At 40.2% G+C, this 25,754-nt stretch overlaps 1 protein-coding gene and 1 long non-coding RNA gene across 4 annotated transcripts; one reads left to right on the top strand and one right to left on the bottom strand.

Annotated features, from left to right (window-relative positions):
* The first annotated feature begins 4,524 nt into the window (after window positions 1-4,524).
* Window positions 4,525-10,527, top strand: LOC119026156. Of its 3 annotated transcripts, none has more exons than XR_005077058.1 (6): window positions 4,525-4,719; window positions 6,698-6,837; window positions 7,152-7,279; window positions 8,853-8,985; window positions 9,965-10,194; window positions 10,320-10,527. It is a non-coding gene; the product is annotated as an uncharacterized LOC119026156 (long non-coding RNA). The 3 variants fall into 3 exon arrangements; XR_005077059.1 differs by having other exon boundaries at window positions 7,067-7,279; XR_005077057.1 differs by having other exon boundaries at window positions 6,698-7,279.
* A 136-nt stretch (window positions 10,528-10,663) lies between these two features.
* On the bottom strand, window positions 10,664-24,085 carry cog3 (component of oligomeric golgi complex 3). The gene is made up of 23 exons (XM_037110317.1): window positions 23,844-24,085; window positions 23,408-23,554; window positions 23,245-23,306; window positions 21,235-21,400; window positions 20,618-20,692; window positions 20,121-20,213; window positions 19,740-19,865; window positions 19,549-19,629; window positions 19,430-19,473; window positions 18,499-18,625; window positions 17,732-17,823; window positions 17,276-17,415; window positions 16,611-16,771; window positions 15,544-15,652; window positions 15,327-15,445; window positions 15,103-15,192; window positions 14,348-14,468; window positions 13,976-14,064; window positions 13,716-13,850; window positions 13,175-13,250; window positions 12,911-13,038; window positions 12,350-12,448; window positions 10,664-12,180 (listed from the first exon to the last, which is right to left on the bottom strand). The coding sequence occupies exons 1-23, from the start codon at window positions 24,009-24,011 to the stop codon at window positions 12,151-12,153; spliced, it is 2,478 nt and encodes an 825-aa protein (XP_036966212.1). The 5' UTR covers window positions 24,012-24,085; the 3' UTR covers window positions 10,664-12,150.
* Window positions 24,086-25,754: the final 1,669 nt, after the last annotated feature.

Genomic DNA, 25,754 nt, shown 5'->3' with positions numbered 1-25,754 from the left:
ATGAGCCAACAGTATAACACTGTTGTTATCACAAGGTATCTCTGTTTTGTCGAGTCTTGGTAGTTGCTGGTTTCCGGAACAGTGTAAAAATACCCAGCTGACTGTACGCCCCTAACATCAGTCGGCGTTAGCAATATTAACAGCAGCTAGCTAGCATTAGCAATGCAAACGTTATTTAGTGTTAGCAATGATAATGTTAATCAGCTAGCACTGGCAATGTTAATGTTAGCGAGCCTAAGTGATGTTAAGGATGGTAATGTTAGCTGAATCATGTAAACACTGTTAACATTAGCTGGCGTTAGCAATGTTAATGTTACCTAGTGTTATCAACCCTAATGTTAGCTAGCTAGTGTTGGCAAGGTCAATGAGAGCTAGCCTTAGCTATGTCAACATTTCCTAGTCTTAACAGTATTGATAGCTAGATAGTATCAGCAATGTTAACGTTACCTAGTGTTAGCAATGTTTGTGTTGGCTAGCTAGTGTTAGCAATTTTAACATGGAAGATAGAATGCCGCATTTAGTGGCCATTAATAACAGCTTTGACTGTTTTAGAATTGTTTACAATAAGGTAACAAACACTATTAATAAGAGAAACTGACGATACTAAACTATTATATCAGTGTATCATGTACCAAGCTTTGTTGTTGCTAAACAGATCCTTCATTAAGCGATCATTTACAGTTACTATATTATTAACTACTATTAACACCAGTTAACTAGTTAACACTAATCCTATGAGGACCTTATTACCTGTTCACTAAAGCTTATTACAAAGACCTTAATAAAAAGTGGGAGGGTTTCTTTTAACTCTGCTCATTTATCAAGAGAGCCATGACAAGCAGCAGCAACATCCAAATGAAGAGTTCAGAGATTTACTCTCTCCTTGGCCGGATGCAGACCTGCATATCCCGCCCTTACAGTTTCATTATCTAGTTGCAGCGACTGAGCAGACAAAGGGAAAAAGGAGAAGTCATCCCGGAAAATATAAGAACTCATGTAAATGAAGAGAGAAATACAGAGGATTGGCCAAAGCTGATATCATTTATGGCTGTTTCACAGTTTACAGCCTTATATCCGCCTAAAGTGGTGCTTATTGTCGTTTGCTGTGACTTTCCGACTGTACGGAGCTTGAGCTTAATAGAAACAGATTTATGGAAGATTGGGTCAAATGGTTTGGCGATGCGGACCTCTCAGAAAGCATTAAGATCAGCTTGGAACCCTAGCAGCACGAAAATAAAAAGTATCAGGGAGGAAGTGTGGGCTGTCTGTGATTGGTCCATATTTGCAGTATGCGTGTTGTGCTTTCCAGCAGCTGCTGTGATGTATGCACCGCTAAATTGATATTGAAATTGTTTTCATGGAAGAGTATAGCCGGAGTCCAGGATTGAACGATGACTGAAAAAAAAAAACGTGGGAAATCCAATGAATGCCCAGCATACCAGGGCTGACTACAACCTCTGACTTTCCAAGAAGGCAGTTCCAGGAAGAAGTTCTTTCAGCAAGTACTAGTCATTGGTTCTCATTATAGAAAAACGTGTTGTACGTACAGAGAATAGGTGGCAAACCTTAAACACACATATTTTAGATGCCCATCATCCCTACCAATCCCTCCTCACATCTCCCAAATCATCCCATACCTGTTTTCTCAGTTTAATAGCTGCTCATCCAGCCCCATGCAGCAAGTTATACTAATGTACTGTAACATTAATAAGACTTCCTTTGGGTGTTGAATAAAACTGCATGAGTTCAAGTGAGTTGTTTTTTTTTTGTTTTTTTTTTTTAATTGGATGTTCAGGTTGTGTTCGGTAATTTGAATTATTTAAGAAATAAACACTACATCGTGTTTTTTGCAAAACGGCAAATTGCGTGCTTTGTTGTGTGAGGCTGTGCGGTACCCAGTAGAGTCTGAAGCAAAAGAATGTAATAGGTTGTATTCTTCTCCACTGATTGCACCTTCTATTCATATCGCAGGCATAACATTCCCTAAATGTAATTATCTCTCAGTCAGTTTCCTCAACAACTCAGTCAACAGTTAGTTGCGGGGGCTTTTAATGCTGTCCAGAAGAAGTAAAGTGTGTGAGAGGGACGGAGAGAGATACGGTATGACAGAAGCTGCAGTGCGTATGCAAAGATTTTTTTTTGTGGTATACAAAACATGAAAAATGAAACCGCTGCATTTGTTGGATAAATAAACCACGCTGGTGTCACGATGAAATCGGACGAGGTGGCGGGAATATCCAGTGGATGAAGTTTTATTCAGGATCATGGCAGGAATAGGGAAACTCCGCAGACTAAACTAACAACCGGAAGTGAATATATAAAACAAACAAAAACCAAATTAAGACAGGGGGTTTCGGTGCAGGTGGAGAGAGGTGGAGAATCACAGGCGAGGGGAATGAGGGAAGGAACCACAGAAGAAGAAGAACACTGGGAAGAGGGCTGGACTAATGAGGGAGGTGCAGGCTGCTGAGGAGCACAGGGGGCAGAAACGGAGCAAGAGACAGTAGAGCAATCCAGACAACACATACAATGAGACTGGAATGACAAGAGCGTGACAGTTAGTAGCATCGCTTCTTGGGCAAAAAAAAAAAAAGGAAAAAACTTTTTTTTTTTGAAGGCCACATATACTTTATACTTCTAGTGTGTCTGATCTTCGTTCAAATGCATTATCAATCGACTTGCAGCTGATGGCAACATCATTTTTGATCCACTCCAACTAGTCTAGACTTCTAGTCAATTGCTGACTACTGTAATGATTTATTTCCATAATCTAGTTACTATATATGGCCTGTTAATTAGTGTTATTCCCAGACCTCTAAATTATTGAGCTCATACAGTCACTGGATGTGGGTATACGGCTGATTTACACTCGCACTGTAGATTTTTATGGAAATTGCAGATGGCACAAACGCGCCACTGTCACATGAATATTCTCTTTCACTCCTTTTCTCTTGCCTCCTCCAGAGTATGGCGTTTCCTGAGCTCAAAATGTATCAAGTCGGTAGAAACCATTCAGTTTTTCTTTTTGTTTTTCCTTTTAAAAAGAAAAGGGGCCAGAAATCGCAGGCACGTCACTCCAGGTGCTCGCCACGCTGTGCCGAAAGATTACCGGCATTATCCTCGATGACCTTCAAGCACCTGTGTGAAGCGAGGGGCCACCTCAAGGGCGAAGACTATTGTTCGGGACCCTCGACATCCCTCACACATTGAATAATAGATGCAGCCATCGGTGCGGAGGGTCTTCCCAAAGGTAGAACTAACGCACAGATTGTCCTTTTTTCTTTTTTTTTTCTTTTCCCCCCCATCTGCCACAGGCTTTTATTACAAAAACAGTCACCTCCATGATCTATGGGAACAGTAGAGGTGATGTGGATCTTGCGCTGTGTTTGTGTACAATGTAATGTGCTGACTTCTTCTACTGTCTGTAAAGAAATCCAGCCCACCAGGCAAGCTTGTAGCAACCACCGAGGACACCGAGGTCATGTTCTCTCTGTCTTTTTTTCTCTCCCCGTTCGCTTAACATGGTCAATTAAAGTAACAACTGCTAAAACTAACCGTCATTTAACATTATGATACATAGATCAGTAATTAAAAACGTCTGTTATTTTTAATTTCATTGCAAATTTACATGTATTATTTTACTTTAAAGGACACTTTGTGCATGTATATTATATTTTTCATTGAAAGACATACTCTATAATGCCTGTGTAACAACTGAATACAGCTTCCTTCAATCTGTGGGACATGTTATCATTTCCCAAGTCAAAGATGAAATTCCATTCTCAGGCAGCAACCAAATAACCAAGTACTTTTGTTCCATCCCTGCCCAGCTAACCTGCAAAAAAACAAAAAACAAAACTGTCCATGTTTGTGACATATCTCGTGTGCTGGATCCTGGTCCAGTTCTCAGCTAAAATCTGGCACTGACATTCATTTCCTCAGTGATCGTAGTTACTTTAAGAATGTACAGATTTATACGATAGTCTTCAGAGTCTTCTCGGAGGGGACGTGCCCCTGAGCCCCACAGAGCTACGACTCATGACCTCTGTGTTATTAATATCCCGGCTACGACCCCGCCAGCCGGGACATTAATGTCTGACTCTATTCTAGATTACAGTAGGGGCTGAAAAGACCGATGGATATTTAAATATCTGACGGGTTTTACTGGCATGAGAAGTTGATGTTTACACGGCCAAAGAACTAACCACAAGCACTGAACATCGACACAGAAACAAAGAGTTGCAGTTAAAAAAAAACAAGGTGGAACTGTATAGAAAACATAAAGCAACCTTTTGATACACTGCAGATGAAAAGATGAGCTCTACTTTAAAGGTGTAATGTTATGAGTCAAATAACTGAATGTAATGGAAACAGTGAGGAAGAACTTATGAAAAAAAAAACATCAAACAAAAGAAGAGGTGGACTTGAAAGAACCTCGGTAGACTTTTCTCTCTTTTCTCTCTGGTTTTTCTGTTAACGTGTCAGCCATGGAAACAGTTGCCCATTGTTCTGCGGTTGCTATGGTGCGAGAGGAGCAAAACAGGCCGTCTCCGTTTGACCGCTTTCTTTATCCGATTCAAAAGGTTTGTTTTGTTTTGTTTTTTTGTTTTTCCTTCGTCTTCTTTTTATGTAATTCATGTGAGGTTTGTCTGCTCACATCTGCACGGCAGCGAGTCGAGGACATCACAGAGGTGCAGATGCCGTCACTTGACTCACCAGGTAAATCAGCAGGGACGGAATCAACGCTGCAAATGCTGGACCGTTAAACAAAGGGGTCGGAGGGAATGCCGTGCCGTGACAGGGACCAAGCAGCGCAGCTAATTGACGTCCAAGACAGAAGGCAAAATATCAACAACAACAAAAAGAAGAGGAAGAAAAGCTGCGTGTGTGAATTTTAGTCTTTTGATTAAAAAAAACAAACAAAAACAAAAAAACCTTTTGTTTAAACACAGTGCAAAATTCGACTTCAAACACGCCTATCTGACTCAAAAACCTCCAAAAATGAACTTTGGCTGGAAATGTCTGGAGAGTTGTTTTTCCTTTTGCATTTGCAGACTATTAATACCCAGGCAAAGAAACATCACAAGCTCCTCACAAGACTTTGGGGTTGACATCTGAGCAGGGGAGTGCGCTAAAGGGACAGTTCACCCTAAAATGAAAAACAAATATTTTTCCTCTTGCCCGTGGTGCTTTTTTTTTATACGTATTGATTGTTTTGGTGTGAGCTGTCTTGTGTGTTTGGGGATATCGACAGCAGAGGTGCCCGTCTTCTCTCAAACTATAATGGAGCGACACTGGATGGCATTCAGCTTGTGTCGCTTCCAAGCGCCAAAACACATTTAAAGGTCATGTTGATAACATTTTTGCGCAGACAAATCATTTAAAAACAAGAAATAACATACAACTGCAGAGCTCAGAGAAAGAGGCAGAATAAAAGCATCTCTGTTCCTTATAAAAAAAAACACTATTATGCTTGTAAATCTATACTTTGACAACATCTGTCGGGTCTAAAACAGTTGCTTTGTTTATCTCTGGGTGAGAATTCACAGTCAGTTCGAGCCTCTGGGGGTAAACTCAAACTGTCGTTTCTCCAAACTTACCCTAGACAAAGTGTTGTTATTAATGAGGTATGGAAACATAAAACATGCATTTCGCTGTAAGTCTCCGTGATACCCTGCTCCAACACACCTGAACCTCGGATGAATGGGATGTAATCAGGCATCAGCAGAGATGACGAGCTGATCACGTGAAGCAGGTGGGTTGGAGCAGGGACACGTCTCAAAACTTGCAGGACCCCCAAAAGGCAGGACTGAAGAACACTAGATTCATGTAGATCAACATAACGTATGCACTGTATTTACATCAGGCACTAAAATACAATTTAGTTTTCCCTTTTTTTCATGATGGTATTTTTTCACACACCGGCTCTGTAGTTCAGCCGAAGGTAAATAGCTCCTCCGCGCTCACAACAAAAGTCCGTAGATTATCTTAAGTAACTGGGTCAGGATTTTTCTTGAGAGGAGACATTGCTTTTGAATTTTCAAATGCACATTTTTTGGCGCTCCGGGCACCACAAGCTGAGTGCCGTCTAGTTCTGTTACATTCCGGGGAAGGCAGACATCTCTACTGCCGATACCTCCAAAATTTGGCAACTCGAAAACAATCTAGGTGGGAAAATGTGTTGTTTTTTTTACGTTGGGGTGAAGTCAAAACCCCAGAAGATGGTTTACGATGACAAACCCACAGCGAAGTTTTCTAACTTGTAAAACCTTCCTCTTCCTCAGCCGCAGTGTCGACGTCCTTGACAAAGTGAAAGCTTTGCAGAGCAGGAGAGGGTTCTTTGAGCTTGACAGAGTATCTCTATGTCATTAAACCGACGTTTGAAATGCACTTTGTAGAGAAACTGTAGACAAACGGTGCACAGATGAAATTTGCATACATGAGGCCCTTTTGTGTGTGTGTGTGTTTTTTTTTTAGAGATAATTTTATAATCGGCGAAGAAATAGTGGAATTCGAGTTTGCATTGCTTTTCCTGTCCTTGTCACAGTATAAGTTTTATCTTGTGAGGGAAAGATGATATGACATGGTGTCTGGAGACACGGTTTTGACTTATTCATGAAGCACAAGTTAAAGACCTCAAAGACTTTAATAAATTATGAAGTGTCTTTGTTTTTTTTTTGTTTTTTTTCCTCCTCAGAGCGTTTCCCTAAAAACATGAAGTCTGAGTTGGAGATATCCCCAGATAATGAAGTGTTGGATTCGCTCAGCATGGAAACTCCCCAAACTCCCGCAGCCTGCCAAGGAGAAACTGAAGTGTCTTTAAGTAATCTGGACAAGGTGTGGAAGGAAAAATGCCACTTTTATACGGCTCCTTTCCTCTCTTCTCTTATGAATGTAAATTCATTCAGGGAACATGCAATTAGTCTGCATTTGTCTCGCATCCAAGCTTGCCTGTGTCTGCTGCGGCTGCTGCTTGTTTTAAAACATGCCAGACGTCAACATGCCTCATGAATAGCTCATTAACTGTAATATTTGGATGCCGTATATGTGTTGGTGTCTTTTTAAGAAAGCAAAATGTGTGAAGAAATGTTGTCTATCCCACCACGATTCCAACCGCGAGTGAATCAGACTCATCAGAGCCGTCCCCGCAGGCCGTGCTGAATATTTGCTGCGAGGGCTGGCAGCAGCAGCAGCAGGAGTCCCCCAGCGACCAGTGATAGGATAGCCAAGAGACTGACCCGAGAGACTGACCCGAGAGGACCCGAGAGACTCGGAGGAGGTGAGAGACTGAGCGTGGAGCATCTAGCACTGTTATTAGTATGGGGAGGCGCTCATGTTAAATAAAAATTTTTTTAAAAAAAAGAAGAAAGAAACGACTGAACTCAAAGTGTGAATTTGCTCATTTTGCTGCTGGTGAATGAAGCCTTACGTTCAGCTTGAATGTGTGAAGACTGGAACTGAGATGATCGTGGAAGCCATGACGCTTTAAACCTCATCTATGCGAGACATGCAGCCAAATTTACGCCTGTTACAGCTAAAGCACCTGGAATTAGGTTGGTTTTTGAATTTAGAATTTTTGGTACAGCATTGGTGCACAAAGACAAATGTTGGTCATTCAGCTGCCTTGGGGCGATTGGGTGACTGCCATGAATATTTCGGAGAGACATTCATGATCTCCAGATGATGAAGCCCTCTGAATTCAGTGACTTTTCTCTTTAGTGTGATTTTGAGGTTTACATTTTCGTGTGATTTACTCAGGACGGAGACAGCAGCTCCAGCCTTCCCTTGGTCCATAAACACAGACAAGCCAAAAGGCATCATTGTGCTTATACTGTGAAATGGTCACTAGCCAAAGAAATAAACATTAACTTATATTTGCATGCATTCTGTAATCAAAAGCTGGCCTACAGTTTTTTCACAAGCTCACCTGTGTTTCCCTGGCAACACCTGAGGGTTTGACCAATAGTTGAAACAATCATTACAATCCCATAAGGTCCTCATGCAACGGACACCTTGTTTGTTGCTTGTTACTCCAGCAAATAGGATGGAAGATACGATTTGTAAAAGCTACCATTACACCAGCAAGCTCTTTTTTAAAAAAATCATAAAATAAAGACATATGTTAAAGTTGATAACCAGCCATTCATTCTCACCCCAATGTTAACATTGTGATTTGTGCCAATTAGCAAGATGACACACTCATACCTGCTGAACATCAGTATTTTATGTTGTTAATGTTTAGTTCAAGCCACAGCTGTACAGCACAGATTTACACTTACTAGTTGTTCAATTAGTGGTTCAAGTTTTAAGTTCATTCTTTCACACCAGTAAAGAATATATCTATAGACATTATTCCATGCTATGTCTCTAGCTACCTCGTCATATCATCTCTCACACCGATGAATCTGAGCATCTGATTTGCCTGAAAAACGGATTTTCCAGATTTCCTTTTTTTTTTTCCTTAGATTTTGCTGTTGTGAATTTCACTGACCCAGTTTGAGCGACGTGATTATTTCACTTCGCTCGGAACAGTATTTGACTGGCAGAGTCACTTAAATATTCATTTCTGAATAATGGAACCTGGAATTTTGTCTGAATTTGGGAACTCTTTGTGACATTAATGTTTTTCAAGAACCATTTGAAATAACAATATGAAAACCAAATGCCTTCAGTTAGATGTCAATGTTACAAATGATGTGGCATTTGATTGTTAACGTTGTGTTCAGTAACAGATTTCACAGCTATTTTCTTAGTTAACTGATGAGTTAGAATACTTAAACTATGAATAAATAGCACTTCCACATTTCCAGTCATAATGTAGAATTTCTTCTTCCTCTCTCTCTTTGTGTCAGTTGTTCTCCTGTGAGAGGGCACTGAAATCATCAGAGATCTTGCTGAAGGGTGAAGCAGTTATCATTGGAAAAAAAAAAACAAAAAAAAAAAAAACGTGACTGATGGAGACCCAGCGATGCAGAGAGATCAAAGGTCAGGATCGCTCTTGTCCATTATTGGCCTCAACCATTAAATGTTTTTTAAATTAGATTTCCATGCCATTGAATCTCTGAAGCTACAATTTCCACGAGCTGAGATCGTCTGACCCCTAAAGCAGGTTACACACACATACACCATCAGGCAGACAGATATCTACAGACAGATTAAACCTACCCATCTTTTACTTGTGTTCATCCATGCCGTGACACCTTTAACTACATTACATGACCCAACCAAGAAGTATCTGCCTCCCTACACAATGGACTCTCAGATGAAGCCTCTAAGAAGGCAGTTCTTTTCCCCCTGAAATAGAGATCACAGACTCTGAAATCACTTTCCCTATAAAAGGGAAACGTGGCGGGCAGAAGGTATTGTCATGTGTTGAAACCCTGCCATGCCTTCATCTGAGAGTATAGAAGCCAACATTAATTATTCAACCCGTTTGGCTGAACAGAGGACAGCGCCGCTGGTCAAACACTACAACAACAGTGGTCAAACATTTATTGTGATTTTTCCAGACGGCGGTGGATGTGGTTTCCTTTAAAGAGAATCCAACTGACATATCATAAATACTGCATGTTCGGTTGTTCACATTAATCATAATTCTAAAAGCTATCCATCGTGGAGGCTTGGCACTCTCGTGTCTGCCGTCCAATCAGCTGATTGGTGTGGTGGTCCTAGAGGACAATCATCAGTTTTCTTCAGCAGAGCACGGGGCACCTGCTATCACAACAACGGCTGTATTTGGTGGGATTGGTTGTTGACTCATTCCTAAATATAAGTATTAAACCAGCACTTTGCTTCGTAATTAAAACCTATTTAATTATCAGCAGCTCTCTCTCTGTAGAAGCATTTCAGGTTTGGTTTAATTATTGATAAAACTGGCAGCAGACAGAAATAACAACCTGTCTGGGTGACACAATGAAACCCCTGAGGGGCTTTTTTTTGTTCACACGCCGCCTCTCTTTATTAGGGTGAATCTGACTCCATGGGGAGGCACCTACTGCAGTGACACAGGGGATTTGAAGAAACACTGGAGCTGACTGGACACTAAGCGTCACGTTCATGCTAAGCTCTACCAACTGCCTCAGCCTGACGCCGAGCCCCTAACCTCAACATCCACATGTAATCCCAGGAGCACATCTGCACCACTTCACCTCTGGAGCACACGGCGCAGAGCTTCATGTCAGGGCAAATCTGAGAGTAAGTTAGTGTGGCTGGTGGAATTAATAATCATTTGTAGTGCTAGCAGGAACACAAGTGAAGAGCAGACCCAACAGGCCAAAATCACTCATTCTGCTTCACTTTATATTTCCTTGCTGTCATAGCCGAATCAAGGCAAAGGTCTAACGCTGTCGGGGCCTGACATGCTTCAGAGGCATCTGCAGCAGAGGAGTGCAGAGATCAATGTCCTATTCCAGAACATCCAGTCCCTCATCACCTATCAAAAGACTGTCAGTCCGCGGAAGGTCAAGCCCCGGCAAAGCCTCATCTCACAGATGGAAAGACGGCGGCTGCCAATGGAGCAGCAACAGTCTGCCAAGAAGACCCCCTAAAGCCGACCATGCCCTTGAATGGCAGTTTCTCATTTGTGTGAAGTGACTCGTACTGTAGCGTTCCGAGAATTTAAATCAGCGACAAAGTGCTTTAGAGAAATAAAACCAAGACAACGTCATTAACCTTTGTTTTAATCAGAGCGTTAATAAATAGAAGAACTGTACAGATCATTTTACAGGGGACACACCAAAGCAAAGGTTACATTGACATTGTCCTGTCACTTTTTCTTACTAGGAAACACACCCATAAATCATACAGTATACAGTGCAAAACTGCCAAGGTCAACAATCCAAAAGCATATCAGTATTAATCAGCCCATTTATAAAAAAGGAAACATATAAAACACAAGATTTAATGTTTTGTTTTTGTTTTTTTACATATTTGCATTCGTTTTCTCCTCAGACAGTTCCACTTCCTGACTTGAAGGGTCATTCTTCGAAGTTAATCGTGTTCATGTTTTGTTAAGTCAGAATGTGGGAGCAAAATGGACGATAATTTGCATTTTAACAAACATCACATTGCCGGATGTTTACAGTTTCCTGAAGCAAATTAAACAGATCATGAAAGCCATGTAATATATTTCACAGATATGCATCTTGTCATTAACACAATGTTTACTTTCGTCGTCCATGTTTTAGTGTCATGTGAAGTCAGCTTGGCATCTCCTCCACCAAAACATTCTCTGACTTTCCAAGTTGTTGCTTCAACTTGAGGGAGCGTTGAATTTTGAATTTTCCCTGTCAGAAATGTTCCTGAATTTTTCCAACGCCACATGAACGCACTAGAAGTTGCAACCTCACTGCTTGATGCCACTAAAATCCTTCAAACTGGACCTTTGAAAACATGCGACAAATGAAGAACAGATGTGCGGATGTTTGCTGTGAGGGGGAAACCTGTTGGACCTGAGTGTTGTATAGCACATCGGGCCACCGTTGACTTTTACCAAATGTTCCATTTTAAAATATTTGACTTAAAATATTTTGCAGCATGTTTCTCTTGTTATCCTCCCAAACTCAACGAGGGAGTCTGGGCATCTGAATGCGAGCCTCTTTACTGGCCATTAGCTACCTGGCTGATGAACAACGCTTTAGTGCCTCCCGGAGTGTCGTTGTCTGAACACTCTTAATACATTTCGCCCCCTCCTCTCACCCTCGCATAGTACGCAAATTATTTTGATTCAAAACAATTTGGTGCACAAGAGATGCAACTCTGATCACAAACCCACCCTTGTCAAAATGGATTTCTCCTACATGAAACAACCGTAACCACAACACCACCTTCAATTTGATTCAAACAAAATGATCAAGTCAGTACCCAAAAATAACACCCTCTACTTCCCTGTTTGTTATTACCTGAGCATCAAAATACTTGATGCAACTGGAGCTTCTGTCAGAGAATCTTTGGCCTTGTGCAGGATTTTTTATTTATTTATTTATTTTTTTGCTGTCAGTGCAGCGCTCCTGGTCCAGCTCACAGCTCAGGAACGGTTCTCTGGTCAACTCGCCTACTCAGCCTCACAGCTCCTGGTCATGGCTGGAGTTGCAACATCTCATTGCTATCCAGAGGGTGCACACCAGCATCGCCAAACGCTGAACTCAGACATTACTTATTCACAGACAGCAGCAGGTTAATCTGAAAGAGAGTCGTAAAAAAAACGATGAGTGCTCACCGTGACTTAGCCAGCGTTCGTTATCAAGCGTTTCCGTGCTGAAGTGGCTCTCAGCATTTTTGGGTGTTGCGGCGGTATTATTAAAACTATGTCAGGCGCCTTCGGGGTGTGCTAATCCTTGCTGTGCTGTACCTGCTCCGTAGATGGGCATGCGATGATTTGAAGGTCTTCTCCGCTGTACTCCTCCTGAAGCAAGGCGTGAAGTCTTTGGAATACCTGCTGGATGTTAGTCTGTGGAAAAAAGCCATCCTATTACTGAGTGCTGGGGGGAAATTAATACTACATTTCCATTTGGCCTACGTCCCCTTGCTATCTTGTTTCCATGTCAACCACTAGAATTTTGTTTCGCTCTCATTCAGCTACACCTGGCACCTTGATGAACAGTACACAGGCAGCACAAAGATTTCTCTATCAGAGTTCAATCATACAGATAATGTATAGCTAAAGGCCCAATCTCAAAGCCAAAGACTAGAATTAAATCACAGGAATGTACTGTATATCTCCCTGTAATAAACTGACAGGCATTAACGCCAGTAACTTGTGATCCCAATTACTAATTGGACCTTTGAGTGCAAACAAATGGCATCCCCGCTTTGTAAATACTGTAAGAAGAATTCTGTGAGCTTTAACAATGACTTGAAAAGAAATTGCCTCATGCAGTGCATGCGACTAACAAGCGTTTCTGCCACCCACCCGGACAGGCTTGAAAAGGATGAACTCTGTGTCTCTGTTGGCTAAGTACAAGGACATGCTCTGTAAAGTGCTTGGCAGCTTGCTCTTCATCACCCGGTAGGTAGCCATCACAATATCGTTGATCTTTGCTGAAAAGAGGAAAAGAAAGTACTGAGGAAAAAGAGAGAGAAAAAAAAACACACTGACATGCCCTCTAGCATTCGCTATACAAGATCTGATGAATTACAGTATGATGCCAGTGGCGTTTCCTGAGACAAATCTCACCTGGCTGTGCCCAAGGTTGCTGAGACAGACTGTATGTGGGACCACCTTGGATAGCCATTGTTTTAAGCGCTGCAACCTGAATGCACACAGTCAAAACAAAACATCATCATTTGAAAAGACTTAATTGTGAGGTTATTACTGTATGCAGTACAAAACACGCACAAGAATAAAAGCAATTCTACTGACTCTTTAATTAGACAAAGAATATTTATTTGAATGATAATAAAACAATGTGTGAGGTGAGTGGAAAGAAAACAGCAATTATTGCAGCACAATTACATCATTTAAAGCATTCAGAACACAATACAACACATGCATACGCACACTAACACCTAGCAACATAATTACATGTCCGAGATGAAAAACAGACGTCTTATCTGTAGTAAACTGCTGAGACCTTCAGTGATCAGTGAAAAGCATATTATTCTTAAAAGGATTTTTAAAAAGGTGAGAGCTGAAAAACAGAACAAAACAAAACAAATGAAGGTCAGGATGAGCTGTCGCTGCCCGGGGCTAAGTCTGCCTTTGCTCCAACACTTACCTTGTTGAGAAACTCCTCAAGGTTCCCCACAAAGATCTGAGTCTGCTGCTGGATGAACTGCTCACAGCTGAACTTCAGGTGTCGGTCCACGTCCTTCTTAGAGTCAATGTAGTGCTCCTTTATCTCCGGTGTTCCCTGGGGGCCACAGAGACAAAGGGTTTAGCACGAAAGTGACACTTCCCTTAAGGCAGGGTGCTATCAAAGTATATAACGTGTATGGTATGTTTAATAAAACAAGCAAAAAAAAATAAAAACACTACCTCCAACAGGAATTCAAGTATGGCGTTGTGACTGTTAAGTCGGAAGAATTTGGGAACAGCCTTAGGGTTCAGGATTTTGAAGGCAGCATCTGAGCACAAAGAGATTACATCTGAGCTGTGTAGAATTAGAGTGCCCTCTAGTGCTACAAATTTAATATGACCTTGACTGAGATGAGGGTGATAGGAGGGGCAAATCTGCCCTATGAGCCATCAGTTAATGTACATTATGGTGTTAGATTACACTGTAATTTCCACATTAATTGTTGCCACTGGTGCATGTGATAGGCACAAGTTGCTTAATGAGCATGAGAATATAATGACTGGCTTTATGGAGCTGAACACCAATGCTCCCACCGCCTTTAATTATGTTACCTCGCGTTTTCTTCAGGTCCAGTGAGATTTCCTTGATGGCGAAGTCGGTGTGAAACGGGGCAATCTGTTCACGCATTATCAGCAGGTGCTTGATCAGGAATAGTTGCCCATCTATTTGCGTCTACAGAAAGTGATAGCAAACTGTTAAATCCACACTGCAGGCTGCCAATACAAAAAGGGCATCTGCTGACTAGCCAAGCCGCAGAGCACACAGAAAGCGCAGGCTTCAAGACGATAAGGGAATATGTCTAATTAATAACTGCTGATTAACCATAGCTGGAGAGAGACGTATTACTGTGACAAAAAAGCCAGCTGAAACCATTTATTGCTCAGCGAGCAACTAAAAACATTGAAAATAGACATCATCAAAACTGGGTGGGAACACGTCCTCTGAGGATTGATGCTGCTGCTTCAATTTGAAGTGTTAGGTTGAAACGGGCCAGTTAGCACAGATAGACAGCAAATCTGAAGGTGAGAGAGGCCCATAAATAAAGAATGGTCTGCTGAACACTCTGTGGAGCATAATAAAGCAGCCATTAAAATAAACCTTAAATGACATCCCAGCTGCTTTAGTTAACTATCCTGCAGCAGGAATGACTTTGAATAACAGAGCAAATTTTATCTTAGAGGAAACTGATCTTATTCACTAGGTCGAAAAAAAGGCCCATTTCTTTCTTTTTTGATAATAATGAAAAAGTTGAAAACATTTGCAACAAATACAAAACCATACGCTATTTTTAACTGTGTGTGCCAACCTTGTTTTTAAGGATGATATCTGAAGCTTTAAGCAGGGACTGGATGCAGGCAGATAAGGCCTCTTGAGATAAACCCTGGAAGACTGCTCTCTGGAAAAAGACCAAATCACAGTAAGACACACAAGAATAAGAGATGCAAAAGTGGAAAGAACTATCTTCTACATTTCCTGCCATATTTTAGGTTAAAAAAACATAAACTAGACAAACAGAAATTGAAGACTCACGTCTATACATCGGTAGAGTTTGGACAGACAGACCAGCGTTCGCCTGACTGTAGGGTACCACATGCCATGCAGATCAGCAGGAGAGATCGTCGTCTGTAGGCTTGATGCTTCCACATTCCCTATATTCATTGAATGAAAGGGAGGAAGAGCCATCAGGCAAATGACAATAACATCAAAAGTAGAGAAACTACAAGCGTCAGAATCTGGAAACACAGACCAGCATTACTGTTTCTTCTACCATCCGGGTCCTCAAGCTGAACATCAGAAAACACGGACTCCTGTGACGTCTGCTTCATCTGCTCTTCCTTCAAGCTCTGAGCAATTCTCTATTGGTGACAATAAAAAGAAAAGCAGAAAAAAACTTTGAGTTTCTGGAGGGTCAGAGTTTTTCTGATTTACAGATAAATTAACAGAAAATACAAAATTTGCAAAGTCTTAGGGAGAACTGAAAGCCAAATGATCCTCTAAATAATACATGGAGGACAAACATAAGAGAGACTTCATTGTTAGAAAATGTAGGAAGATGTCACACATTTTAAAGTAGTTGAATTTAAGTTAAGGCTCATCACTGTTTCACAACATTTCCAATAATCACAAGACCAAAGACTGAGCCCAGAGCTTTAAATTTGCATAATGTACCTTAGACTACTCAAAGACCTCAAGAAAAAAAAGTTGCAAAGTCACTTTCTTTTCCGTCACTTCTGTAAAAACTCAGAATATTTGTAAAAGTTTGCCATAAAATGAAGTTGATTTTGCAGAAAGTAAACAAATAAAATAAATATCTAAAGAGAAACAAGCAAAATCAAGGAGACTTGATGTTGACAAAATGGGTGTAACACACATGGGAGCTTTAAAACAGCCCAAAGTCGAAGGCACACTTAAAGGTGCAATATGTAAGAATTGGCCCTCTTTCAAAATCATTCTCCAAACAAGTAGAGGGGCAGTATATTAAAAGAGATGAAATGCTAACTGCTGCTAACCTAGCTCAGAGTAGTATTTCCATGTAAATAACACTGGCTATCTGCAACTGAACACATTTATGCCTTTGATATAATCACCAATACTGCGATCTGTTGATGGGCATACTTCCCTGTTTTGGGCATTTTATAGACTAACTTTTAATCAAAATAATCAATTAATTAATAACTGATGAAAACATTCATTACTTAGACCAAAAAGATAATGAAAATTCAGTTAGTTGCAGCGGACAAAGCATTTATATTGTCTAAAATGGGTCGAGTACACGCTGTAAAAACCACATCCTGTGCAGCACACAAAACTTGCCTCCATCATCTCGAGCTTCTCAGGGTAGGCCAGATCCCCTGGAGCTGGGTTGTAGCCCGTGATATCAGTCTGGATGTAAATGTGAGTCCTGTAGACCAGCCTCTCCTGGACATCCTCCAGCATCTGCTTCACCACTGCATCAAAAGCCCCCAACTGAGCGGCTACATAAACGCACACAAGAGGCCGATTTACAGTTGAACCAAAAGCAAAATGACGACAAACTCTGCCCTCTGGTCCAACACTTTTTTGTTAACAAATACATCGGATACAAGTCCCTTCAGGCTGTTCAGTATAAAGTTAATGTATATTAAAGTGAAATCTCAACAGCGGGGTGGGAAGTGAATAAAAAACAAAAAGCTTTTTATTGTACAGTGCCATCTTCAGAAAAATCATCCCATGAATGTTGGATTAACAGCCCAGCAACCAGTGAATTTAGCTTAGCACCAATATTGGCAAAAGGGAGAAACAGACCAAGAGCTAGTCCTGCACACACAGTCAACCCCAATGCAACTGGAGAGATTCAGAGGACATTTCAGATTAAGAGAAAATATCCCAATTTAAACCGCGGATCCAAACTCCAGCACAACTGATATTCAGTAACTCAAAATCTGCCATGCCATGTGACAAGTGAGAAGTTTTGATGAGGACAAAAGGCTCCACTTTACCGTTGTTATGAACATGGTCTTCCAGCATCTCATTCTTGAGGATACTGCAGAGCTCCGACAGGGTCTCCAGGTGGATGATGTGGATGATGAGAGGCCGGAGGACATCATACAGGGACAAACATAACTTCTCGAGCAGCTCGCTGTCAGAGATTAAACACCATTAAATTGCTTTGTACAACTGAGGGGAGTCTAAAATTACACTTTATGCTCATTTCAAGCTTCAAGTTAAGGGATAAGTAAAGCCTAAAAATAATTATGCAAAAGAAAAACGCTCTCAAATCATGATACGAGTTGTCTACCCAAGCTGTTTAAGCTGGTAATTCAAACACTTAACATATTAAGTGAAACTTGAAATGCCTATTGAAGTGCCATGCCTTAAGCAAACGCACTGTCTGTGTGTGTGTGTGTTTCTGTGTGTTCAGTGCTTATTTTACAAGTGAGGCAGGTGATACTCACTCTAGTTTTAGCGTGGGTTTAGAGAAGAACTCATTGTACAGTTGGTGTTCATCCTGGCACACGTGAACCATGAAGGCACAGCCACTGCGAACCTGTACAAACACACATAATGATCACCCGCTGCAGTGCCTTCCAATACTTTGCTTTGGCCCCACTTCAAACAAGCAAACACATCCTCCCACATAAAGCATAGAGGCACCCATTATAGCAATCATTAACGAGATGCAGTTTCATTAAAAGAAAAAATCTCAGATAGATGGTGCCGCCGTGACGACGTTTGTTGCATGAATTTCTGACCTTTAATTATAGGATCCCCATCAAGCCAATTACTGAAGTGTTATTAAATGCCAGCACAGCGTCAGAATACACACGCTGTCCAGGTGGCAATATTGGATCAGTTATTCCTGAAATATTGAACTAGAATAAAACATTTTACAGTGAATCATTGTGCCAACCTTTAGGTCAGATACAATTTTGCGTGCTGGAGGAGAACAGCACAGAAGTCACTGCTTTACAGATGAGGTATGACAGAGCATAAAAACAGCACTCTGAGCAGCAATTCACTTGTGAACAAAACAGGAGTAAGCTTTGGACGCCCGCTGTACACAATCTGAGATTACACTCATTTATCACGTGCACAGCTTTATGTCTGCGCCAACCACTCTAGAAAATATCCCAGAGGGAGCACGATGTCCGTTCTCTGCAAGCTCAAATGTCACCTCACTGTATTCTAAGGGCAGTTATGCTTAGAACAGGATGAATCTTACCAGAGCACAGTGGTCTTTGCTGTTTTGGTTGGTCAGGTCAGTAATGGTGGATGTAATGCTGGGACTGAGGAGCTGCTCCCTCTGGTCAAGGTAGCACTGATGGATTTCATCTAGGAGCTGATGGTATCTGCTCACATCGATATAAGGTGGAATGAGTTTATTAAAAGGGTTGCGTCACCAGTTTGACACAAACCAACTTATTTTATATATTACATTTGCTAGCGTGTCTACAGGACTTGGGGAGATCTTTTGTGGCTCTGGAGGAAGCTGCATGTAATCTGATAAATCGCCTTCAGTGATGTCACTCAGTGACTTAGCTGCATTGTGGGTAATGTAGGTAACAAGTTTTGAAATGCAGTCCACTGGTATATCATCGTACTCATATAATATTCTGATATTCATTATGTACAGTTCAAAATAAATTAGAAAGACGGTAGAAATTCTACATAATATCCAGAAAGATTGTCTTTTTTAATCCATGCATTTTTGAAATCCTGGTGCCTACATTACCCACAATTCAATTTAGCTATTGAGTGACATTACTTTTTCCACACATGGAGTAGTACTTCCCAAGACTTGTAAACAAACTTTCTTGTGTAATACTGGTGGAGTTACCCATTAAGCACAATAAAAATTACAGATGCACATTTTTCACCTATAACCAATGTATATCTGCTTCTCAAGGCAGATACTGATTATTTCACATTTTTAGCATTTTAGATGTTCATAACTTGTGGTTTATGCTTAAGAACAGGAAATGTGGTTTCTTCTACTTCTTCTTCTTCTTCTTCTTGTTTATTGGCAGATTGTAACCCAACTTTTAAAAAGGTGCAAATACACCACCAACTGTATTGGAGTGTAGATAAAAAAATGTTACAATGTCTGGCTGATCATTTATCTGTGCTAAAGAAGAAAAAGTGGTGATACTCACTCTGGAATCTTCTCTGTTCGTTGCTCAATCTGTTCAATCAATGACTGAAAGAAAATACATTTATTAGAGAAAATAGTCTATGCATAACTTTAGTGGGTAATTAAAAAGTATATACTCACTCTAACTTTGGGTGCAACTGCTCTAAACTTTACATAGTAAAGTGTAAAGGCATTGTCCGCATTGGCCAGGCCCATTGGATCCTGGGGGAGAAAGATAAATGAATAACTGATCATGGTCTGCACAAACAGTATAGATGCCTCTATCTGTCCTCCTTGACTGTATAAGAGGCAGGGAATGTGACTTTCCTTACCCTTTTTGTTAACTGGCTTGTGAGATTCTGCATAGTGTTTACGATGTGGATCTTCATGAAGTGCATAGCTTTTGAAAGACACTGTTTAAACTTGGCCAAATAAACTGGATAGTCCTTGAAACTGGGCTGCAATCAATCAAAAGAATCAAGTGTTAGACAGCTTTAATTGCGATCACACAGTACAGATCATAGTAAAGGGGTAGCACAAGTCAAGAGTATTTTATCTAGATCTTGCATGGCATAAATATGCATTAATTACACAGAAGGCATCAAACACATTAACTACTGAAAAACATGATTACGTGTTAAATTATTCCATCAATCCAAAATGAGATCTGCACATACAGAACATAAACTGTGAGGAGAGTGCAAACTACTTACATGTGAAGAAACATATTCGATGCAGTCATCCAATTTCGACAGCATCGGTATAAAGCCTTCGCTATTTACAGACAAGGTCGGTGAGTTCAGTTTCTGCAAAGACAAAGAGAAAAGCCTGGTTTGAAATGATTCCAAACATAAACAATTATAATCCTCCTCCTCTTGGTTTTTTTTGTAATCAAATCATTTCTTTCAGTTGGCAAAGTCATCATTGCCAGAAATGTGTTGCTTTAACTTTGAAACCAGTCCAAAGTAAAATCTATTAAACTACTTTCACAGATTTAACTTTCACATTTGAAAGGTTTAGAAGGTGAAACTCGATTTCAAGTTCGTTTTATGAAACTTTTCAGAAATAATTATGGAGGAACTGCAGCTTACATTAACAATTCTTCACAATAATTGCTGATCTTCAATCACAATAATTTAGTTAATATCTAATAAGCGCATAAATAACAATGCATATTCCAAGATGAAGACAACAATAAAACCCATCCTACCGTGTTTATGTTTTCTAGCTCGTTAAAATATGACAGTTTCTGCTGTATGCTCTCTGCCAGGTCAACAAGCTCTGACTGCAAGAGAGAAAACAACAAACCACAGTTGACACAATATGAAAAGACAGTTTCATTTCACTTCAGTTCCAAAATGTTCCTCAGAGAGTACAATCTACATATATTTGTGAACGTAAGCAGTTATCTGCATAAAAGAAGAACAAAAAACTGCAACGTCTATACGATATTAAATATGCCACATAAAGAATGAGCAGCAGAGTGATTTTTTTGGCCTGCAGAATGCTTGCTGGTGATTTTATAATCAGACAAGCTTTTATCTGTGTCATGCTGTCCTGAACTAGATAGTATTTCCACTCTCCAATCTCCAGTGACTCCGTTGGGTGTTACCAAAGATGTTTATACACAATTTCCAAATTCAGACCAGCTCCAGAGATTACACCACACAGACATTAAAGCTAATTCTGAGATTTCTTTGTGTAGGGGTGATAAGTGAAAAATACATTCAGTGAAATAACAATTTAAACATTATCAGTTGATCAAAACTCAGTGATCTGCTTATAACGTAACTTGGGTTGATAGATGGATAACACAACGCAGCTTACCTGCTCTTTCAAGAGTCGTTCACAGGAATCATGCAGCGTGCCGGTCTTATTGGACACAAACAGATACTGTTTCTGAAGCGAGTCCAAGTGTTCAAGAGCAGTACTGACATCTTTCAGAATAGCATCACACTGTTCCTGGTAGCAGTTCAGATCATCTCTGGTTTTCCTGATGGGAAAGTAGACATATTGTTTGTATTGTTTGTTTACCCAAAGAAAAGATGATGACCAATTGGTTTGCAAAGCTATTTGACAGTGCAATTGTTTTAAACAAATGTATTTTATTAACATTAATTTATTTCAATTGTGATCATTTCTTTTTCATTCAATTATGTTATGCCGATGTGTGTGTGTGTGTGTGTGTGTGTATATATATATATATTTTTTTTTTTATAGATAGATATAGATATAGATATATATATATATATAGATATAGATATAGATATATATATATATATATATATATATATATATATATATATATATATATATATATATATATATATATATATAGAGAGAGAGAGAGAGAGAGAGAGAGAGAGAGAGAGAGAGAGAGGTCCAAATGTTATTTTATCAACCAATGTACACAATAGCTTTTCTAGTTTTTTATTAGGCTGATTTCTCTTTGTATACATTTCACATTGTTATTGATTTTTCCTTTTCATTGCTTTGACTCAATGTTGTTGTTATAAGTAAAGGTTCATTGACTGATAGATTGTTTGATTATCACTGAGCAGACAAATGGATGCAATGTTGTTTATGAGTTAATCTTTGAAGCTTGTCACACTGCTGACCGAACATTAAACAGGGATGTAACAGTAGATGTGCTCAACCAGCATTCAAAAGCAAAAGAAGCAGCTGTGACGTCAATAATTTCAGTTTAGAAGTAATGCAGTTGATTTTTGTCTTGCCTGTTGCAACTTTGGTCCTCCTCTGTGGCGCACACAACCTGATGACCTGATATTTGTCACAACTGTGGCAACTTTTAAAAACAAAATTTAAAGTTCTCCGCTGGCTTATGATTTGCTGTCATATGCTTGTGTATGTATGGCAAACCGTTTTAACATTTATTAGCTAGAATGGATATTCAATACTGATATCTGCAATGTAAATTTGCCTCTGATTCAAAATATCTTTCATTAAGTTCTGACTACTCAAAACTTTAATCTTAATGTCTGTATTAATATCTAGACGAGAAATATTCACACTTCATTTGGAAGTCATGTATATGTTTATCATTACATATATCTGCAACTGAATGATGAGTGGCTGTAATTCCTGTTTAAATATCTGCAATTTAACCCTGATTAGTGATAATACAAATAAATAATGTGTAGGGATAAGTGTATCACAAGAGGAAGCAATATATTGCCATATCAATATTATGACACACCACTAGACAGAATGAGGTTTACAGGTATCTTAAACTGGTATTAGTAACAGCCATACTTAAAGTGCAGGTATTCATCCTTAAGTGAGATATAAATAAATGACAAATGACATGACTATGTAAACAGCCTCGTGATCAGACTGAATATTTACCATGTAACTCAACCTGTTGGCAGCTATTCAGATGTCCGACTGAAACTAGGCTAGTATATGACAAGTGGAGTGTTTGGGTGGACGTGGTGTGTGAGATAAACGGGCATATTAATGTGACGCACACTGTGCTTGTCATTCAAATGTCACAGTGACCTGTAAATAAAACTGATTTGATTTGTGTGGTCGGTTGTTCTGATTTATCCTTTTAATACACTATACTTCTCAGTCTCAACCAGTGGTTGGCAAATGGTGGTGGGAACCAAAACTAAACTTCTACACTACAATGCTATCAGAAAACAATTCACAGAGTATATATTGTGAGGATTTGAATACAGGTGTGCCTTGAGATTTGGGCTTGACTTTGGTGTAACATGGGCACACAACTTTGGAGACCACTGGTGTTACCAAGTCCGAACATCAGTAAGATAGCATGGTGAAGGTGTAGGGTAAAATAATTTAAAAGGTATGCACCTGTACTTTACACTGTCATCCTGGTCCATGTTTGCCTGCAACTTGGCAAACCAGGCAAAAAACTGCAACACAAATGGGCATCGTATTAAAAGCATGCATCTCACTGTGATATAGTGTGTCTGCCTGGCTACAGTGCTGTTTACTGCTGTCAGAGGCATGTCACCTGCTGTGCTGTTTCTATCCTGTCGTTCTCCATGTCAAGCATCTGGAAACCCTTGAGCAGGACGTCCTCTGTTGATGCCGGCACAGTCGCTGTGAAGGGGGACTGCAAGGACCGCGACGAAAGGCTGCACAAGTCCTCGATGGGCAACTGCAAGGAAAGCAGGGCTCACTGTTTTGAACATATCAAACAAGCCCTCATATGAAGCTAGTTGGACGGGTTGACGTGGCGGAGTGCTAGTGCTAGTTAGCTTATAAGTTAAAATGACGTGCTATTTTGACTTTAATGTACAGTTTACATTACATGTAGGTAAACTGAGCTCATACAGAGGAGCCTACGTGGTTCACTTTACATCACTTGACGTTTAAAAAGTAAGTTAGCGTCCCTGTTAGCTCGCTAGCTAGGTAGCTAGCGGTCTGGCTAGTGAGTGATATATCACCTCTGACGGGACAGAGAGCGTCTCGGCGGCGGCTCGCAGCTCCAGGACAGAGTCCATTTGTTTCTCCGTGAGCGGAGCCATGGCGTCGGTGCGCCGGTCCCATAACGACAGTTTATCCCAGGTTTCTTTATCTGTCGGGTCCTGAAGGGACTGGTCTGTGAACGCCATCGCCACTATGTATGTATTAGCACCAACGTCAGCAGCAGCAGCCAGCAGGTACTTCCTGTTCCGGGGGTGTGGGCGGGGCTTAGTGATGCGGCTGATCCAGTTTCGGACACATGTCACACGGAGGTAAATAAAGTAAAAGATTTAAGTTTAATCAGACCACTTTTCACGGTCATTGTGTTGTGAATCTGATTATTTTAACACACCAACTGCCTTTTGTCTGTTCAATGCTTTTGTCCTGTCTTCATCACCTTGTTTGGTTTCTCTTTACATTATTATTATTATTATTATTTTTATCTTGTGTTATATTTTTATTTAGATATGTCCAAGTGTCGTTGTATTGTTGTATCGAATTCGTGGTTTTCGTTGTGACTTTTCTTTCCTGCGACGAGTGTGTTGTGCCTATGTTATAGCGCTTTAAAATCAAATCAGTCACTAATTAATTAATTACGTGCATTAATAGATTTATATAGGTACCATGGGTTTAAATGCTTCTAAATAGGTACATGAATAAAAGATAGATGTGCTTAAAGACGCCTGTGTCATAATCCTTTATAACATCCATGTATCTTGAGTTACTTTCTTTTTTTAATTATTACTCACAGAGTGCTTTTTGTTCTTTATTTTCCTTGAACTAAATTTGCCTCACACATCACCCAGATGACAGCTGAATCCCACAATATCATTATTGCAAAGCTAACACCACATGACTAATAGACCAACGTGATACATTGGATTTTCTGGGTGGGACAGATATGGCCTCTGGCGCCATAATCATTCATCACAGAAGGTACAGATCCAGCAGGTGGAGCCCTGGGGCACTGTTTTAATCCTTCAAACAGTGATTTTCACCTCTTTTTCATTATGTCTGCAAATGAGTTTCTTTGCTCCAAGTATTCACTCAGAGTAAAGCATTTGATGAGACTTTTCTAGCGTCGCAGTCACACAAAGACAATGTTTCTTATCCCACGTCATACAGAGCCTTAAATGTCACGTCTGCCAACTCTATTATGTCTCGTCTCTTTCAATGCATGCTGAAGATACAGCACAAAGAACAGGAAACAGTGTCTTTGCTGCAAACGTGTATATGTTCTTAGTTGTTTTGTTTCAATAAACTGTAAGTGATGAAACCTTGCAATTACATGTCCTTTGAAAAAACATTTATATTTACATCTTTTCTTTAAAATCCTGTGTGATCACACAAGACAGACATGTCATTTTGTTCAGCACTATGTTTTTTTTATGGAAAAAAAAATTCCTGGATCAGTCCCTTTATCCGGATCTGCAACATAAAGTCAATAAGGTCTGTTCTGGGCCGAGGCCCATCCTCCAGCCAAATGATGTGGAAATCCTTTCAGTAGTCTTTGTGTAATCCTGCTGACAAACCAACAAACCAACAAACTGACAGACAGACAGACACGGGAGTAAACATGACGTCCTTGGAGCACGACTCTTGCTGAAGAAAATCAGCCATATCTGTGAGTGAGTACAGCTTTATGCAGAGCCTAATGAAAATCAATTAATCTTCACACAGTGGAGATTATGATTTAATCTGCATTGTTTTGTTGTCCTGGTGGTTGTTGTTAGTGTTGTTGGCTGTTGTTCTGGTGAGCTTATAGTGAAGCAGTTATTGGTGGGTTAAAATTGAGAGTGATGCAGGGCTGTCGAGTTTGATATTAGATTAGGCTTGATTGGATTAAAGGGGACTGTTCGACTGCGGAGGTAATCCCTGGGTGCTTTTCTATT

Source organism: Acanthopagrus latus, chromosome 9 (assembly GCF_904848185.1).
Source record: "Acanthopagrus latus isolate v.2019 chromosome 9, fAcaLat1.1, whole genome shotgun sequence".
In the NCBI taxonomy this organism is placed as follows: domain Eukaryota; kingdom Metazoa; phylum Chordata; class Actinopteri; order Spariformes; family Sparidae; genus Acanthopagrus; species Acanthopagrus latus.
The sequence above is the reverse complement of the archived record's forward strand: the minus strand, read 5'-3'. Positions and strand labels throughout refer to the sequence as shown.

Excerpts from the sequence above, each read along its gene's own strand:
- cog3 (XM_037110317.1), bottom strand. The coding sequence starts at position 24,011 with ATGGCGTTCACAGACCAGTCCCTTCAGGACCCGACAGATAAAGAAACC. Across the intron at positions 20,693-21,234 it reads AACGACTCTTGAAAGAGCAG|TCAGAGCTTGTTGACCTGGC; the intron begins GTAAGCTGCGTT and ends TCTCTCTTGCAG. Across the intron at positions 13,251-13,715 it reads TTGAGGAGTTTCTCAACAAG|GTTGCAGCGCTTAAAACAAT; the intron begins GTAAGTGTTGGA and ends GTGTGCATTCAG.